The following is a 21,231-nucleotide window of genomic DNA, read 5'->3' on the forward strand; positions in this document are numbered from 1 at the left end:
GCACACCAAAACACTCGCGCACAGGTATTTAAATACTGAATAAATGTAATTTTTCATCACGATTACCCAGACGACATTGATGATATAGGAAGGACTATTTTACAGTCATTTACAGTAATACTTAAACTTATTTTAATGCAACAATTCACACGACGTCGTGCCTCCCGATCAACGATGATGTAGGAAGGACTTGAGCAAGCCAATCAGGATGAAACACGAAATAAAATTCTTTTCTTTTCACACACAATGCCACATAATTGACCGCGCGTCACCACCCAACTAATTGAACTGATTTTCTTCTGCTTGTGGGCAAGCCAACCAGGATGAAACACGAAATAAAATTCTTTTCTTTTCACCACAATGCCACATAATTGACCGCGCGTCACCACCCAACTAATTGAACTCACTCTCATAAAGGGCTGTTTTTTTTAACCAAAAACATTATTAAGATAAATAAGGCAATTGATAGGATCAAGTGAAATATCTTGGGCATGCTTTTGACAAAAAGCAAGGATCACATTGAAAGTATACTGGTTAAATTGAACAAATATATTAAATGTTTGTATCCACTTATAAACTGCAATTCTAGACATTGTCTCCAGATTTAACTGTTAATTTATAAACAAATTTTCAGACCTGCCATTCTTTATGCTGCGCCGATCTGGACAAGTTGTTGCAACCAAGAAGAAAAAATATTATAGGATTCAGAAAAAAATAATCTGAAAATGGTTCCAAAATATCCTCGACTCAGTTTATGGTCCCATACGGCATTGCTATAGAATTGTTTGAAGTTTGAATTTAGATTTTTAGCATGACAAACTATCAAAGTCACCCCGAAGTTCAAAATAACAATTTTCATCGCCACTTTATTTTAAACACTATTGAAAAAAACTTTGCATGGACCTTGTGGCCTACCCCAGTACATATTTTAAAAATAATTAGCTTGACACAAACCTTACCAGTTGGAAAACTTTAAATCCTATCAATGTGACTCCTATATGGAATATTAACGGTTAACATTAAAATATTGAAACTAAGTTAAGAAATAACCACTGAATCCACCCGAAAATGTGGCCCAGTACTCTTTTACATGAAAAAACATTGGGTAGAGTAGTCATCAATGAGACACGGGGAACAATGATAAAATGGCTCTCACAAGTCGTAGTTTCAACCAATCAGGCTCATATTTGGGGGAAAGGTGTGTCTACTGGATACACGTCTGCCATTATAGTGGCTTTGGTTATGGACGCTCCCTTGAAAAGTAATTCATAAATGTTTGATTCTGGGATGTAAAAGTAAATTATGGACAAAAATTACTTTTTCGCTCGTAGGCTGCAACTAACACCAATACTAATATTTCTTCAAATTTCTTTCGACGTTCCACAGGGATTGAGTTGGGCTACAATGTCATTTCATTAGGTTTGGCCAAAATTTAGAATATACCCAGAATCCAGGGCTGTCTCATTGTTCCCCACTCATTTTAGCCCATGGGTAACAATGAGACACTTTGATTTTTCTTCATTTAACATTTCAAAATCCATATAAATCTTTCAAAACATGAATTGAAAGTGATTTTTGGCATATTTATATAGTTTTAACTTCATTTAACCAGACATACAAAGTTATTTGGTATAAATATATGGATTTTACAAAATTTAAATACTTTTTAGTATAAATTTTGTTAATTAAAGTTTCATGTTGGCAAAATTGCTCTAAAATGTTAAAGGCAAGTCACCTGTAATGGAACAATACAAAAACATGATGTTTTACTAGAAAATTATTGATTTTCGTAGAGTGTCTCATTGTTCCCCAGCTGTATCATTGTTCCTGCCAAGTGCGTCTACAATGAGACAGTTGAATAACTCTGGCTGTAGATGTCGGCTCGATCTCATATTTTGGTCAATGTTAGAACATATTAAAAGAAAGAAAATGCAAAAAAAGCTCATTAAAACATGCTGATGAAAAAATGAGAAAAATCTTTGAAATTTGAAAACCAAAAGTGTCTCATTGATGACTACCCTACCCTACTTTACTTTACATAAGTTTTCGCGGAAAAACTTGATTAACTTCAGTTTTTAAACTATAAAGTACTGCATCTTTCTTTCGTTTTAATCAAACTGTATCAATAACTCAAAAGTGATGAAAATGAACATCGGACATTTATGCGAACAGGGGCAGCACATCGCTCTGGTAGAGCTCTACTGGTGACGCGACACTGTCGCCGCGACAGCTGCAAGGATTACTAGATAATATCGCCACTGGTTGGAAGAAAAACTGACAATAGATAAGCTTTGACATCACTGACTGTCAGCGGATGCCATGGATTAAAACTTTAGCATCTGCTCTGTTTGTCTGTGTTAGCAGCATTGCGATTTGTAAATCTGAAATAAGGCCCTTGATCTACCGTGTATACCTTTGTTTTTATTTTTCACTAATCCTAGCGAGATCAGGAGGCTGCTGCTTGCCTTAAGGGCATGAAAATTGATTACCTTGGAAATTAGACACTTTTTGTTGCTTCCTACTTATATCCAAGGGGCAAACTTTTGTTACTTAGCCGAAAATCACGAACGACAAAGTTGCGGCGCACGTATTACCCAAAGTTTCGACATGGCGAGGTGAAGTCCTAAGGTTAAAGTAGCAGAATAAGTATATTTACAAGCTCTCTTTCCCAAAGCTCCGTAGCCTAACATTTGTTGGGAGCTTTCCCTGTTTGTCGTGTGGTGGAAAGTTGTTTTACTCAGTGGAGTGACGAAATGTGTCACAGATATCCCACTCGGGAAGAATGGTTGGTGCTTGCAGGCGTACACCACGTAAAATCGATATGGTGGGGTGGCTATTGATTTTATCTTTTTGTGTTTGTGTATCTAATATTACTCTTCGTGTGACCCATCACATTTGAAGCTGTGTAATTTGGTATCCCTATTTTTAAAAATTGTGTCCAAAAATACGTGTGACAACATAGCTCAAGTGATGAAGTTTTTTTTAATATTTTTACTGACACGTCCATCATTTTGCCTTAATAAAAACACATTTTAAAAAACCATCATTCTCTTCCAGCTACAACCTGGTATTCTTGATCCTTACCTACGGCATCCCGATGCTGATCATGATCGTGTGCTACTCACTAATGGGTCGTGAGCTGTGGGGAAGCCGCTCAATTGGTGAGCACACTGAACGTCAACTCGAATCGATGAAGTCTAAAAAGAAGGTAAGTACGCAAAAAAGGACTTTTTTTATTTTTTTTTTGCTCTGCCTGAGCCCGGATAAATTAACTTACCCCCCAGCAGAAGCACTTTGGACGTTTGATGTTTACTGCCGAAAATAACCCCACGTAGACACGCGTGGGTATGGCCGCCCAAAAACCGCGACAAAAAGGTTTCGGCTTGATTGCATCTGATGCACGTTTTTTAAGAGTCCTTTTCTGAGTTGGGCCTCGTTCACCTGCCTCGCAATTGTCGTTGTGGGAGGTTGGGGTATGATGGGGCAGATCCATAAAATTCGATTACAATCCTGAGATTCTGTAAAATTCTCTTTATATAAAAGAAGTTTCAATCTTGTTGTGCTGACTTGACACACCCTGAAAATTGCTGCAAGTGCCACAACTGACGAAAGGAAATTTTGGTCAGAACGCGTTTGGCACACGTACATGCCCGACTAGCGTATTCATTTCTAATTATAACTCGGGACTTCGGCAACCAAAATCAACCAAACTTCGGAACAATGCACAGAATGGTGAACCAAACAAAACGTGTTGGTTGTTGTTTATATTGCGTGCTCTATTTTTGTTTATTCAATGCGAAACATTAGAACGTGTTTTCTCGGAACGTCAAAAAGCGACGTGTGACAAGATAGCGCAACACCGTCGATTTGTTAAAAGTTACATTTTACCCCGTTCAATCCTTCTCCAGTAGATGCCACCTTTTCACAAAGTGACCGTACACATCAATAGGCTCGATATTGTTGACGGTATGCTTTTATAACCAAATGTAGCACGACAAACGATAAGTGGATTATCGATCGAGGACGGGTGATAAAAGTTGGTGTCGTCCAATTTTCATATCAATCAAGTTGTGGTTTTGGTTTGAACAAAAACCAGTTTATTTTAGTAACTCTATTTTATATTTGGGTGCGGCATTCCCAAAATAGATTCTTTTTTTCTTACTTGTTGGAAAGGAACTACCTGGAAACGGTCGTAAAATGAGCATTGTTCGAACGTGGTCGAATTAGAGTGCGTTGCATTTACCGTTGTGTGTCCCCTGCAGGGTTGTGAATGAGCGAGCGCGCCAGAAGCCGTGCTCGCTCATTTATGAGCATGAGGACTTAACAGGTAGCTCGCTCATGCTCAACGTATGCGCTCGCGCTGATCATCAGCTCATCAGCAAATCAGGTAGATGTTTAGTATTGTTTATGAATCTGGCATAGGCCAATTGGATTGCCACTTTTGAAGATAATTTCATCGCGAAAAAGGGACATGAACTCATCAAAGTTGCATTGGTAATTTAATTTTGGTTAACCGCGGTAAATTCATCAAATTATTCGTTGGCGTCGAACTGTCAAAAATTGATCGCGGTGGATACTTTTCTACCCCAGATTTTTGTGTGATCAATGTGGTAATGGTAAATTAATGAAACTTTAATGTTGTCAGCCTATATATTTTATTCAGAGTTTGATAATTTAGAAAACTAGTTTTGATTAATTTCCCAATAAATGAAAAATGGCTGACACGCAAGTAAAGTGTCTTAATTTTCTAAAAATCCCAGACACTCTTTTTAGCTTATTTCACTTTCAAATTTAGAGTAAACTGTCAAGGAACGGAATTTTTAGGTCTTAAATAAGCTGTAAATAGGGTAGCGGCTTCGGCTGCCGATCCCGATGATGCTATGAGACGCGGGTTCGATTCCCGCCTTATCCACTGAGCTTCTATCGGATGGTGAAGTAAAACGTCGGTCCCGGTTTCTCCTGTCTCGTCAGAGGCGCTGGAGCAGAAATCCCACGTTAGAGGAAGGCCATGCCCCGGGGGGCGTAGTGCCAATAGTTTCGTTTAGGATGGTAATCGATTTTTTATATTAAAACATGTTTTGACTTGTGAGCACGCTCATTTCTCATTTATTTATTTGGATCGACTCCAGCATATTAATAAGATAATTGATATGAAAATTATCTAAGACACAGATTTGACAGTTATTATGCAAAATTATTTACAAATAATTGACTAAACAAGATGAGGTGCCCAGGAATTAAAACATGACTAAACGTATTACCAAGACAACATATTTGTATTCCTTAAATAGTAGTTTATGCAACAAGATGCAAAAAGGGGAATTTTTCAGCACGAGTCGTACATTTATCTAACGAGGTTCACCGAGTTAGATAAATACGACGAGTGATGAAAAATCAAGTTTTGCAACGAGTTCCATACAACGTTTTTTGCAATTCCGAAAACACCCTTTGGACAGAATTATAGGACAAATGTACATGGATTGAGTCAATGAATCGTTCAAATCAAAAAAATGTTGAAAAGTATAACTTTTCCTAACAAGTGTTGAAAAGTTCAACTTTTCAGCATTCATTTCAGTGCTGAAAAGTAGAACTTTTCAGCATTTGTTTTGAAATGGTTTACTATTCAATTCTGTTATTTTTGGTACAGAAAAGTAGGCTGTTTCGTCGTTCAAGAATGATAGGAAAAGTAAGTAGTTTCACGACGGAATTGCAAAAAGATACTTTTCAGCTTTATTAAATAGTTCACTTTCACGTGTCTTTCTATTATCAACTTTTTTTTATTAATCGAATTATTATTACACAATAAAAAAGTGTACATTTGGAAGTTGTAATTTTGTAAGGTTGAATATTTCCTCTTGAATGTTATAATTTTACCTCGATTTAGACTGAAAAAGTTGCATTACACCAGAAAAGTGGCAAAATTACACATTTTCAGATGTAAAATTACACATTTTTTTAACATAATAGACGTACTTCCCAGATGTAATATTTTTATGATTTTTTTTCTGTGTACAGATTTTAATGTGACACCTTAACCCCTTAACTCTGACTCCAAAACAAGTTTTAAAACAAAAAAATATGACAAATAACTTCAGCCAATATTATTAAGATTAGTCTATTCAAGCTGCCATTAAAAAACAACATCGAAGCTATGCTGAAAAAAAAGTTATTATCGTTTACCCGTTACAGGTAAAAAATACCGCTCATTTTGCTCAATGAGCAAAAATGAGCGCGAGCAATGAGCATTTTCGCTCATAAAATAAATGAGCAAACACGAGCACGAGCAAACGTGAGCTAGCTCGCGTCGCGCTCCTCCTCACGAATGAGCGAAAAATGCTCGCTCATGAGCGGATGAGCGCTCAAAATCGCTACACTGGTCCCCTGGTACTTTTGAAGGAATTTTGTGATTAATTTGGTGTCTTCGGCAAAGTTGTAGGTATGATGGTTGAATTTTTGAAAAAATATCTTCGGCAAAGTTGTACCCTGGAACACAAACTATAAGTTCGTGCGGGGTTTAGGAAATCCAAAAATCGTTGAAGGACTCAAAAATGACAAAATACATTCTTAATATTTTCCGATCTTTTCGAAAACAATATTTTAAAAAATGAAGCAAGACTAGCATTTCAAGAGGGCGTAATATTGAATGTGTGGCTCTTTTGAAATGTTAGTGAAAATATACCGTTTTTCACATTAATCGTCCAAATAGTCATTCTTATGCAAAATAAGCTGAACTTTCCGAAAAAATACTTTCAAAAGCGTACGATCGAGTTTTAGGGGTTCAGAATTCTAAAAACTTGTCATAAATGGTCAAAATCATTACTCTTTCAAAAAACTTTTTTGTAAAATTCTGACAACTCGTGAAAAATACATAGAAACCCCTTATGTTTATGTATCAACATTAACCCCTGCAAAGTTACAAAAAACACGTAATTACAATACTTACCCTTCTGGTTTATTTCAGATTCGAAAAGTACGTTAAATTCCCCTCCCTTGTTTTGCCTTCCTCACTGAGGTAAGGCTATAATCCTGCTCTAAAAATGAACTTTCTATTAAAAGCTCCTAGACCCACCTTCATGTATACATATCTACTCAGAATCGAAAACTGAACAAATGTCTGTATGTGTGTATGTGTGTGTGTATGTGTGTGTGTATGTATGTATGTGACCAAAATTCTCACTGAGTTTTCTCAGCACTGGCTGAACCGATTTTGATCGAACCAGTTGCATTCGACTTGGTTTAGGGTCCCATACATCGCTGTTGAATTGTTTGAAGTTTCGATAAGTAGTTCAAAAGTTATGTATAAAAATGTGTTTTCACAAATACCCGGATCTCAATTATATGCATGTAAACGATGTCGGGATCCATCATCCGACCCATCGTTGGTTAGGTAATTGAAAGGCCTTTCCAATGAGTACAAAACATTGAAGATCTGGCAACCCTGTCTCGAGTTATGACCACTTAAGTGATATTTATGTACTTTTTTGAAGCCGGATCTCACTTAAATGTATGTAAACTATGTCCGGATCCATCATCCGACCCATAGTTGGTAAGGTAATTGAAAGGCCTTTCCAATGAGTACAAAATATTGAAGATCTGGGAACCCTGTCTCGAGTTATGACCACTTAAGTGATATTTATGTACTTTTTTAAAGCCGGATCTCACTTAAATGTATGTAAACTATGTCCGGATCCATCATCCGACCCATCGTTGGTTAGGTAATTGAAAGACCTTTCCAATGAGTACAAAACATTGAAGATCTGGCAACCCTGTCTCGAGTTATGACCACTTAAGTGATATATGTGTACTTTTTTGATGCCAGATCTCACTTAAATGTATGTAAACTATGTCCGGATCCATCATCTGACCCAACGTTGGTAAGGTAATTGAAAGGCCTTTCCAATGAGTACAAAACATTGAAGATCTGGCAACCCTGTCTCGAGTTATGACAACTTAGGTGATATATGTGTACTTTTTTGATGCCGGATCTCACTTAAATGTATGTAAACTATGTCCGGATCCATCATCTGACCCATCGTTGGTAAGGTAATTGAAAGGTCTTTTCAATGAGTACAAAACATTGAAGATCTGGCAACCCTGTCTCGAGTTATGACAACTTAGGTGATATTTATGTACTTTTTTGAAGCCGGATCTCACATAAATGTATGTAAACTATGTCCGGATCCATCATCCGACCCATCGTTGGTAAGGTAATTGAAAGGCCTTTCCAATGAGTACAAAACATTGAAGATCTGGCAACCCTGTCTCGAGTTATGACAACTTAGGTGATATATGTGTACTTTTTTGATGCCAGATCTCACTTAAATGTATGTAAACTATGTCCGGATCCATCATCTGACCCATCGTTGGTAAGGTAATTGAAAGGTCTTTTCAATGAGTACAAAACATTGAAGATCTGGCAACCTTGTCTCGAGTTATGACAACTTAGGTGATATTTATGTACTTTTTTGAAGCCGGATCTCACTTAAATGTATGTAAACTATGTTCGGATCCATCATCCGACCCATCGTTGGTAAGATAATTGAAAGGCCTTTCCAATGAGTACAAAACATTGAAGATCTGGCAACCCTGTCTCGAGTTATGACCACTTAAGTGATATATGCGTACTTTTTTGATGCCAGATCTCACTTAAATGTATGTAAACTATGTCCGGATCCATCATCTGACCCAACGTTGGTAAGGTAATTGAAAGGCCTTTCCAATGAGTACAAAACATTGAAGATCTGGCAACCCTATCTCGAGTTATGACAACTTAGGTGATATATGTGTACTTTTTTGAAGCCGGATCTCACTTAAATGTATGTAAACTATGTCCGGATCCATCATCCGACCCATTGTTGGTTAGGTAATTGAAAGACCTTTCCAATGAGTACAAAACATTGAAGATCTGGCAACCCTGTCTCGAGTTATGACCACTTAAGTGATATATGTGTACTTTTTTGATGCCGGATCTCACTTAAATGTATGTAAACTATGTCCGGATCCATAATCTGACCCAACGTTGGTAAGGTAATTGAAAGGCCTTTCCAATGAGTACAAAACATTGAAGATCTGGCAACCCTGTCTCGAGTTATGACAACTTAGGTGATATATGTGTACTTTTTTGAAGCCGGATCTCACATAAATGTATGTAAACTATGTCCGGATCCATCATCCGACCCATCGTTGGTAAGGTAATTGAAAGGACTTTCCAATGAGTACAAAACATTGAAGATCTGGCAACCCTGTCTCGAGTTATGACCACTTAAGTGATATATGTGTACTTTTTTGATGCCGGATCTCACTTAAATGTATGTAAACTATGTCCGGATCCATCATCTGACCCATCGTTGGTAAGGTAATTGAAAGGCCTTTCCAAAGAGTACAAAACATTGAAGATCTGGCAACCCTGTCTCGAGTTATGACCACATAAGTGATATATGTGTAATTTTTTGATGCCGGATCTCACTTAAATGTATGTAAACTATGTCCGGATCCATAATCTGACCCAACGTTGGTAAGGTAATTGAAAGGCCTTTCCAATGAGTACAAAACATTGAAGATCTGGCAACCCTGTCTCGAGTTATGACCACTTAAGTGATATATGTGTACTTTTTTGATGCCGGATCTCACTTAAATGTATGTAAACTATGTCCGGATCCATCATCTGACCCATCGTTGGTAAGGTAATTGAAAGGCCTTTCCAATGAGTACAAAACATTGAAGATCTGGCAACCCTGTCTCGAGTTATGACCACTTAAGTGATATATGTGTACTTTTTTGATGCCGGATCTCACTTAAATGTATGTAAACTATGTCCGGATCCATAATCTGACCCAACGTTGGTAAGGTAATTGAAAGGCCTTTCCAATGAGTACAAAACATTGAAGATCTGGCAACCCTGTCTCGAGTTATGACCACTTAAGTGATATATGTGTACTTTTTTGATGCCGGATCTCACTTAAATGTATGTAAACTATGTCCGGATCCATAATCTGACCCAACGTTGGTAAGGTAATTGAAAGGCCTTTCCAATGAGTACAAAACATTGAAGATCTGGCAACCCTGTCTCGAGTTATGACAACTTAGGTGATATATGTGTACTTTTTTGAAGCCGGATCTCACATAAATGTATGTAAACTATGTCCGGATCCATCATCCGACCCATCGTTGGTAAGGTAATTGAAAGGACTTTCCAATGAGTACAAAACATTGAAGATCTGGCAACCCTGTCTCGAGTTATGACCACTTAAGTGATATATGTGTACTTTTTTGATGCCGGATCTCACTTAAATGTATGTAAACTATGTCCGGATCCATCATCTGACCCATCGTTGGTAAGGTAATTGAAAGGCCTTTCCAAAGAGTACAAAACATTGAAGATCTGGCAACCCTGTCTCGAGTTATGACCACATAAGTTATACATTGTATTCTTTTTTTCTGGATCTAAAAAAATGATGAAACCACTCATATACCCATTTTTGGTAAAAAGTGAGGAAGGCATCAACCACATAGGTGGATTAAGTTAGTTTTTTTTTAATTTTGAGAATGCCATCAACATCAAATTTCTAGCTCTTCCTGCTTTCGAGTTACAAATCACTGAAAAACGTGTCTTAGTAAAAATCCAGAAAAATGAAAGGGGTCGTACCGCCCTACGGTCGCGACATATCGAATCAGGGTCCAAAAGTTTAACGACAATTTAAGAGGGTTCGGGGCAACTGCAACTGGTGAAGAATTACCCATTAAGAAAACTTTGTCAACAAATCTTGTCATTTTGGCAGCTGTCTAAAGTCGAGCTACGTTTTGGCTTTTCGACAATATTAATATATGTTTTTAAGCTACTTATTTTTTACTTATTTTTTTTTGGTTACATAAACCGTATTGCCCCTTTATTTTATATGACAATCCCCTTTATTTTATGTGAGATCCATTCGTTTTGATGGAGACGCATGGCTTTTTAGATTAAAAAGGAAATTTTCTGTTCTCATATTGCCGTTGTAACTCAACATGCAGATATTACCGGCAATATATGTCTTCCTAGCATGTCTAATTTAAGCCAATAATGCTAAAACGTGAATAACCTCGTATTGCAATTTCAGTTCAGTAACATTACTTAGAATTGCTCTTTTTCAGCCAAACATTGTGTTATTTTTACGTTTTGCACTCAAACCAATAGACACCTGCAAAAATCGCTGGAAAAATATCTCTTCTGGGAAGTTTCCACCTCGTTTTGCTCCATAATTTCCACCTAATTTGATCTGTTGTTTTGCAGCGCGATTCTTTGAATGTCGGACCCGTTTTTTCAACTCTTTCCAACACCCCCTCCATCGTGTCTCCTGGTTACCCGCCAGAGTTGGTGGGGGCCATTTGTCGTTGGCTCCGAATGATAATTATTATTGATGGCTAGGGTTAGGGGTTATGGAGAATTCCCTAGAAGGATCGATTCTTGAATAATGTTTCGAACCCAAGGGGTGTTTTTCAGGGTTCGAATTGTTAATTAGGGTTAAACTTTGGTTCGGAATGTTAAAGTGTTTTGCAAATAGGAAGGTGAAATTAAGTTAATTGGTTTTGGTTGGTTAACGATATCGTTGCAAAGAAGTATAATTAATGTGACATTTTTCAGAGAATTCAAAATGGAGCCAACCCTCTTCAGGTACTTCTTTCCTTTGAAGCACTTTTACTTTCCAATTCTCTCCCGTCGATTATTAATGATACACATTGACAGATGCCCATTACCTTCGGCTGTTGACGTTCACTTTGCAGATTTCATCGAACTCGTTTGTATTCAAATTGAACAACAATGATGAAGCCAGCCAGTCAACCACCCAGCGAGCATATCAATCATGGAGTGTTATTTTTTTGGTGCTTTTTTTTTACATTTCCATTATTTGCATAATCTCTCGCAGCCGAAAGTGACGCAGAATCTGTCAATCAATTTCCACACTCTGGCGGGCACAAGGTGGGAAATTTAACCAGAAAAAAAGAGTCTAACCGAGCAAATCACAGCCGCTGAAATTGCCCAGAGTGGGAGTGGTTGATGAATTGATCGATGCGAGAGGCTTCGGGGGAAGACTCAAAAAAGTTATAATTTAATTTTTGACTGTTTTTTTCTCTCAAAGGTGTCTCAAAAGCACGAAAGTTTAACATGTTTAATATTGAAGATCTTTCAAATTGTTTTTTCTTTCTTTTTCAAATTTAATTAGGATATTTGTATTTAATCCACACAAATTGTATGGATATGACATTATGTTATAGATCATAACTTATTTTTATTCTCGTATACACAATACATAGTTAAATGAAGCGAAATGCAAACAAGAGCTGGTTGTCTAACGAACTTGGACCAGGCACCGCCCATCGACTTTCACGTAGTTCGCACAATCACCGTCCGGAAAACTCGGCAATCAAAATTGACCTCTCAATAGGCGCACGTGCCGTTTATTTGGGCCAGTTTCGAGGATAGAAAACAATCGTTGTCGTTGACTTTGAGCCGAATTATTTTAACAACGTTGCATGCCACGTAATGTTCACGCACCTGTTTTCATCAGAAGATATTTCAAAAACCAAAATAACAAAGAAGTTTTGAAAGCTGAACAATGAAGAAAATTTTTAAATCTACATTCATGTCAATAATATATTCAGCTTCTACTGCCTGCCGGGAACCGCGGTGTAGGGGTAAGCGTGGTTGCCTCTCACCCAGTCGGCCTGGGTTCGATCCCAAAAGGTCCCGGCGGCATTCTTTGATACGAGATTTGTCTGATCACGCCTTCCGTCGGACGGAGAAGTAAATGGTTTTCTGGGCAGACGGTAATAACAAAATTCATGTCATTTCAATAACAAATACTGTTAAAATAACAAAAAGTGTTATGGAATATTCTTGAAAAATCCATTTCTGCACAAGAGTTTAATAACATTTTATGTTATCATAACAAAATTTATTATTGGTCTGATATTGGTTGAAATCCAAAACAACTTTGAAATAACATTTTTTGTTATGGAAGAATAACTACAACTGTTATTGGGATGATCGGATTAGTTTTTAAAATAACAAGAAATAATAACAAAGATTTGTTCGAAGAATAACTAAAAATGTTATTAGTCTGTTATTACAATAACAATCCAATAACAAAAAAATCATAACGGCGAATAACAAAACTTGTGATAAATAACATAAAATGTTATTGGCCTAGTATTTTCAAATATCACAAAATGTTATTCCCACGTGATTTCCGTCTGCTCGGGTAGGTCGTTAGCACAATCCAGTTGTAGGAGTCGTCTTCCTGGGTCCTGCCTCGGTGGAGTCGCTGGTAGGCAGTTGGACTAACAACCCAAGTAACATTTTTTTCCAGGAGTTCTACAAGAGCTCTTCAAGATAGCTACAACATAGCAGTTTGGACCGCGGTAGGATAAAACTCCAGGTATGCAATACTAGGTATATCGCAATTGAGAACGCCAAGGCAATGCTGTAGAGCGAACAATTTATTTATCTATGTTTTAACAATTGGTTAACACATTTGCATTTTTTATTATTGCTCTTATTTGTCCATTTCAGTTTAACTTCAATCAAGGGAAGTGATCCACTTGTCCCAATTCCCTTTTTTAAAACTCACAAATATTGCTATTGCGTTTTTCGTGTATAGCATTAACTCAAAAACACAGATGATAAACAAATATGACCGCTTTATGGGAAACCGAAACGCTCCGATGAATAACCCCTAACGAGGGTTCACGCCCGTATATCGTTTGTTTGAGCGACCGTGAAAAAAAAAATCAATCTCCGGAGAAGATTCACGGTGAAAGTTGGAAGCAGATAATTTAATTTCGTTCGACGATAGCCATCGGCAAATAATGGATATTTTCACCCGTCGCACAGTGGGGCCAGGTGTGTCAAAAATAAAAAAAATGTTTAATTTAATAAGTGTTAGTATTTTTCTAATTTTTTCTCGTGCCTTCAAAAACACTTTCTCAAGTTTGGAGTGGCAATGAGAGTGCAGACATTTTTTATATTCCTAGCAGGTGAAACTTCAAAATACGCAAACATTATTTTTTCTTAAATCTTGCATAGCTCAGCCAGTTTTTAACCAAATTTTGTATTTAAAAGTAGATAATTTAACGGCGTCCGTTTAGATTGGGCGTTCCAGTGTTAAGATTTACTAAAAAAAATGAAATCCTAAGCTACTTGTGAAAAATATTTATAGAACAAAACCACCCACCCTCATGTTCTTACATATATTCTATTTTATGGATAAATAAATGTATTTTTTTTAATTCAGCTGCCCAGAATTTCCCTTAAATAATTGTTCCGAGAGGCTCCACTGTGCGTCGTCGTTGCCGTCGTCAGCTTAGTGGCGAGCAAACAGTTGGGAAATTCGAGAAGAGAAAGTCTTGCTTTATTATGACAAAGCTTTTTTTTTGTTCGTAGAATCTGGCGTGAAAGTTTGGCGAAAAAGTTGGGTGAAAAATTGTCGACGACCCACTGATAAAGTGTGGTTGACGATGGATTGAGATTTTTGGATTATTGGTACAGGTATACTGGTTCTGGGAGGAAGTGTGGAACTTTTGGTTTTTTGATTTGACGTATTTGAACTTTTGCAAGAAAAATTTAAATACAAAAAAAAATCTTCTTTGTTAAGAAAATGAACGTTTTGTTTCGTAGAATTTGGTGTTTGGATTAAACAATAAAATCAAACCAGATACATTGGATAACTATGTTGCATTCATAAACTTATTCGCAATTAAAAAACCGGTAGAAAAAAAACTAAAATAATCCCTTAGCCATTTGTTTTTACTAAGATCGTGAAAGGGCCTTTAATATTAATATTTTTACAGTGAATAAAGTATTTAAAACCTTGAGGCTTGAATTACGTTTATACTGCCCAAATATTAATTTGATAATTTCGATTCACTTCAGGCATGAACTTATCCTTTCAGTCCACACCAAGGGAAAATGTCGTGCACGAATCATGTGACGATAATTTTCCACTTTCACATACCAGTCACTTGTCGACATTGAGCACCATTTATTGAACTGATGGAAAATCAATATTCATACAAAGTATGTACTGGCTTTGTTATGGGCGGGTGACCTAGGCTGGCGATAAAATAGTGATGAATCACTTGAATTCGATGAAAAAATTGGTTTGAGAGTAAAAATAGAAGCAAATTAAACGAAATCGCAACACGATTCGCTTTATGATGACCCGAGCAGATGGAAATAACTTGGGAATAACTTTTTTTTTTGATATTTGAAAATACTAGGCCAATAACATTTTATGTTATTTGTAACAGGATTTGTTATCCATCGTTATGATTTTTTTTGTTATTGGATTGTTATTGTAATAACAGACTAATAACATTTTTAGTTATTCTTCGAACAAATTTTCATTATTAATCCTATCATCCTAATAACAGTTGGGGTTATTATTTCATAATAAAAAATGTTATTTCAGAGTTGTTTTGGCTTTCAATTAATACTAGGCCAATGATATTTTTTATGATAGCATTAACTGTTATTAAACTCTTTTGCAAAAGTTGAATTTTAAAAAGATTCCTTAACATTTGCTGTAATTTTTACAGTATTTGGTTATTACCGTTTTTTTAACATTTGGCTATTACCGTTTGCCCGGGAAGGTGTTTTTCAATATTGATGTTTAACGAGAGTAAGCTGTAGTACAGTCAAATCACAAATTATTATAATAGAAGCATCTTTATCTATTCTCCCCACAAACAAGTAAGTAAAACGCCCGAGAGAGTATAAATCCCCAATTTATCTGTTCCGTTCTCAATATAATGAAAGCATGAATCCAAGCTTTCCATCGAAATACACCCATAAATCTCTCTACATTGGCAACTTCTCTTATACTTGTTAATAAAGTGATATAAACGCTCCAAATCCCCATTTCTGTCCGTTTCCGACGAAGCCCTGATCGTACCCATGAGTAGAATAAGGGGGGAGAAACAGGTGATTGAATCACTTCATCAAATTCCCCAATCACATATCCTCATCACAATCACCACAAACTCACAAGCACTGCCTGAGTTCGGTCGGACATTTCTACACACCCTACTGTAAGAGTTTGCCGGAAGTCAAATTCATAAATAGAGAGGAGGTTTACATTTGCATTCTCGGAACAAATAAAGCGTTTCATCTTTAGTTCATAATCTGGATTGTCTTCTTTAAGGAATATCAAATTTGTGAAAGTAAGCAAGGAACAGTGATTGGACTGAAAGTGAAGGGTCCGATATGGCTGAGGGATCTTTTAGTCTTAGTTCAGTTTCAAAAAAAATAAAACATTAAAAAAGACAATGGTGCCGGAAAAGAGAAACGATGGCAAGACCTTTGACTTATCGAATCGTAGTGTTTATATATGTTTTGACTAGTTAGCAAATTTGGATGAAAACACTTATGATGCAAAATGGCATCCAAATATTATGTCCATGCTACAGTTCTATTCAAATTTCATTCATCTAGATTGAGCCTCAGGGAATTTGCTTTACAATGTTCAAAACGTAAACCCCCACTCTATCGTATGTATGCATACTGTTTAAATAATTAAAAAAAAAAGTGTAGCTTTTTGACAAACATCCGTCGCCAGGCAGCCTTTGTTTAAACTCATGTTTATCTTCCGCAAGTACCACCAGAGAGCCTTCCGTCCCCTGGGCTGATGTCCAAATTGCTTGATGTGGCCGAAATAGGGTTTTTGGTGGAAAATTTCATCTTTCGCCGATATTGATTTGCCAGCTTGACGCTCGAGAGTCAGCCTGCTTGTCATCATCTGTTGCTTTAGGGGGAAATTCCGCCGAAAAAATGCAAATTCATTGCTTTGATGTTGACAGTTATTGGCTTTTCGTTAAAGCCGATAACTATTTTAGGTGAAACAGAAAGCCTGGCGCGACACGAGCTTTAAAAGTACACTGAAATAAAAAAAAGTATCAAGTTCCTAAATTCTAGGAATTTTGCCTCCTTTTCTTATTAAGTAATCAAAAAAACCCAATTACTAAATAAGGAAAGGAGCCAAAATTCCTAGAATTCAGGAATTTGGTGCTTTTTTTTATTTAATTGTAGTATATTTTGCACATTCATTGAGAAAATTCACATAAAAAATTACATTTTAATCGTAAATTGTGGTAATATTTTACAGCAAAAAAAAAATCATTTTCTTACCATTTCATGTCTGCTAAGACATGTTGTTGGTAAACAGAATTTCAAATGTTACAAACGCTCCCTTTTGAAACGTAAAACTGAAACCACCATCCATAAATTGCCGCTGTCGTGCTATCATGTCGCACCCGCCATTTCAACGTTCCGAGAAAAACGCGTTTTAATGTTTGACCTTGAATTAACAAAAACGATTTAAACAATGCAATGTAAACAATAAAAAACACATTTTGTTTGGTTGGCCATTCTGTGCATTGCCCCTAAGTTTGGTTGTATTTGGTTGCCGGAGTCCCGAGTTATAATTACAAATGTTTACGGTAGTCTCACCTGTACGTGCGTCAAACGCATCCTGACCCGAAATCCCTTTGACCAATTGTCGCACTTACCTAAATTTTCAGGGAGTGACAAGGTAGCACGACAAGATTGAAACTTCTTTCATATGAGCAACTCTCTACGAAATCGGCCGATTTCGACCATTTTTATTTTTTGTATTTTTTTATTTGACTTAAACTTTGTGGGGGCCTTCCCTATGACCAAATAAGCTATTTTGCGTCATTGGTTCACCCATACAAGTCTCCATACAATTTTGGCTGCTGTCCATACAAAAATGGTATGTAAATATTCAAACAGCTGTAACTTTTGAGTGAATTTTCTGATCAATTTGGTGTCTTCGGCAAAGTTGTAGGTATTGCTGAGGACTTTTGAAAAAAAAATAGGTACACGGAAAAAAATTGCAGATTTTTGACGAAGAACTTCGTCTTAGGGCTCTATACAGGGTAGCAATCCAAAATTTCCAAATGAAACCGAAAAATGAAACGCCTTCCCCAAGCAGAGGGGAAAATCACAGAAGCAGCGCGGCCGACGGTTTTGATATAAATATAAACGCCACCCCCTCCACAGCATTAGTTTAGTCGGTGGTCTACCACCGAAGCGAGAGGAGCTCAGCTCTTCTCGCGAGCGCCAGCCTTCTCTCTTCCCTACAAAACCACGGGAAATTTGAAAGCTGGCTTCAGTCGGTGGCCTACCACCGAAGCGAGAGGAGCTCAGCTCCTCTCGCAAGCGCCACTAGGTGGGGTCTTCAGGAACTAGCCTTCCCGCTTCCCTACAAAACCATGGGAAATCGGAAGGCTGGCTTCAGTCGGTGGTCTACCACCGAAGCGAGAGGAGCTCAGCTCCTCTCGCAAGCGCCACCAAGCGCTTGGCAGTAGTGGCCACCACCTGAGGCCCCGGGGATGTTCCGATAAGGGAACATTTGCGGAACCATAAGAGTTGGGGCAATATGGGTATCAAACTTAAGGGATTTTGATACTGGACATGAAATTTGACATTTTGGCAGTAATGGCCGCAACCTAGAGTGGCCGGAGGCCCCGGGGATGTTCCGATAAGGGGACATTTGCGGAACCATAAAAGTTGGGGCAATATAAGTATCAAACTTCAGGGTTTTTGATACTGGACATGAAATTTGACATTTTGGCAGTAGTGGCCACCACCTGGAGTGGCCGTAGGCCCCGGGGATGTTCCGATAAGGGGACATTTGCGGAACCATAAGAGTTGGGGCAATATAAGTATCAAACTTCAGGGTTTTTGATACTGGACATGAAATTTGTAGTGGCCGCAATCCGGAGTGACCGGAGCCCTCGGGGGTGTTCCGATGAGGGGACATTTGCGGAACCATAAGAGTTGGGGCAATATGGGTATCAAACTTCAGGGTTTTTGATACTGGACATGAAATTTGAAATTGGCGGAACCATAAGAGTTGGGGCAATAAAGGTATCAAAATGTAGCTGCTCCTCTGTGATGTTGCTGCACGGTTACGCAAAACGGAAATCAAATTAAATCCAGCCTCGGAATAGAGTTATCTACGTGCGTATGTATTGCGTGTACGTACACGAAAAAGATTGAGGTTAAATTTTGTACAGTCCAGCAAAACAAATGGCGTGCTAGTGTGCGTGAGAGCGGGCTTAGATAACTCTATAGAGTTATCTACGTGCGCATGTATTGCGTGTACGTACACGAAAAAGATTGAGGTTAAATTTTGTACCGGCCAGCAAAACAAATGGCGTGCTAGTGTGCGTGAGAGCAGGCTTAGATAACTCTATCAGAATCACCTCGAAATTTACGAGCGATTACATATGTGTGTGTGTGAGTGTAAGCGCGTGCAGTCCAAAAATCTCAGCCTGCTGCGCCCCACTTCAGCTCATAATTTTTGGATCGTCGTCGAGGCCACATCAGCTGCAGCAGAAGAGGGCGCAGAAGGCGAAAATTTCCTAGGCAGCCCAACGGACAAACAACGAAGAACAACCGCAGCACCGCAGGAGAAGCAAACCACAGGCCAAGGTTCCGAAGGAGAGAGGAAACCGGCCAAGCCCGCGGCCCGTCCGCTGGTTGACGAAACGAATCTGGCCGCCATCACCCCGAAGGATCGGAACTTCGGAACGAATCGCCACTGCAGACCATCGGGAAAGAAGATGAGCAGCTCCTCAACCATCGCAAGTGTAACGGACAAGAAGCAAAAGCCCCGCCGCAAGTAGCACTTAGGAACGTGGTGCTGATGCAGGTTGACCCAGACCAAAGCCATGGACATCTTCCTCAACGTTGACCGGAGAAGCGGCCCGAATGAAGCACTACACCTCGCGGAAGATTTGATAAACAAACGGCCCTTTTCAGGGCCACCAAATATCTCACGAAAGAGTTGTTCCTTCAAAATTTCCCTCTAAGAATGTTCCCTAAAAATTTAAAAAAGATCGAATAAAAATCATTTCACCACAGAGTTAGCATGAAACCACTGTTTCTGTGTGGTAGAATGTCATACGCGCTGTGTGTGTGTGTGTGTGTGTGTGTGTGTGTGTGTGTGTGTGTGTGTGTGTGTGAGCACGGAGAGGGAAAATCGCCTGCTGCAAAAATGCACAAGTCAGAATAACTTTTTCGAAAATTTGGAGCCGTCGCCGATTGCTGGCAACAGCCTTCAAAAAACACTGGCTCAGAAAAAGCCCCATCGAAACGACGTTGAACGCTTCAACTTTATCCTCAGCTCAAGCATCTCCGCCGTCAGGTATTCCCGGTTTGGTTGACTCGTCCGACCGGGAACTGCGGCCCAGCTCGAGACTACCGTGTCTGTTTCTCGCCTTCACCTTTCCTCATTTGCTGACGCGTCGTCCCTTCCTCGTTGAAAGTCGAGAGTGAAATGATTGCGAAAATGACAAATCGACCTATATTTATAGATTTTTGTTTTGGCATATCGCGGAACGATCAAATCTTGGTGGCGAATGCAGTAGGAAGGGCAAAATGAGGAAAAAATCTTGCGTGCTTGTGAAAAGAGGGGAAGTAATAGCGAAGTAGAAGTATAAAAATGCGTTCTACCCTTTCCACTCCACTTAGTTGCCACCGAGATGCTGAACAAGTCGGGTCAGCTCATAATAACTATCTGAGCCGCAGACGCTTGAAGCAGCAGCAGCAGGGAGAGAGAGCCCCAAATTCTCTCTTCCGGAGAAGGATTTCTTCTGAAAAATTACCTTTATTTTCTAGAGAGAGAGAGAATCGGAGAGCAGCACCGAAGAGGGCAAATTGTGTGCGAATGCCGTAGAATGACACACCATACATACACACTCCCGTTTCATGGTACACGCTGATTGGGTTCGATGCGTCGAGTTTCCCTTCCACGGATGTTCGATTGATGTATCTAAATTCGTCACCTGAAAAGGCCATCAAAGACTGCGACCAACTACAGATACACCCGGGGACGAGCAAAACCGCCAGCGGAGGCAACTTTTAGGCAGTGGAGTAAAATCGTTTAACCTAGTAGACTGTGTGAAAATTGTTGTAGCCCTGTTGTATGGGTTAGTACAACGAATCTACTACGAGCTCGTGTAATTGGTCACGGCCCCGGGATGCACAGCCGAGTCAGTCAGGAAGCTTCCCCCAATTCGTTCAAAGATTTTGTTTACGCCAGTGGTGGTCAAAACCTGGAGTGGCCGGTGCCCTCAAAGAAGGTTCCCCCGGGGCCTGGGGGGACATTTATAGAACCATACGAGTTGTGGCAATATGGGTATCAAAATTTATGGTTTTTGATACTGAAC

At 38.6% G+C, this 21,231-nt stretch overlaps 1 protein-coding gene across 1 annotated transcript in view; it reads left to right on the forward strand.

The window, feature by feature from the left end:
* The window catches only part of LOC6047624 (tachykinin-like peptides receptor 86C), a 195,399-nt gene that overhangs the window by 111,763 nt on the left and 62,405 nt on the right, over positions 1-21,231 (forward strand). Inside the window, exon 7 of the mRNA XM_038248917.1 lies at positions 3,058-3,208. Coding sequence (XP_038104845.1) covers positions 3,058-3,208 — 151 coding nt within the window. The remainder of the gene's footprint in view (positions 1-3,057; positions 3,209-21,231) is intronic.

Source organism: Culex quinquefasciatus, chromosome 1, assembly GCF_015732765.1.
Source record: "Culex quinquefasciatus strain JHB chromosome 1, VPISU_Cqui_1.0_pri_paternal, whole genome shotgun sequence".
Taxonomy (NCBI): Eukaryota; Metazoa; Arthropoda; class Insecta; order Diptera; family Culicidae; genus Culex; species Culex quinquefasciatus.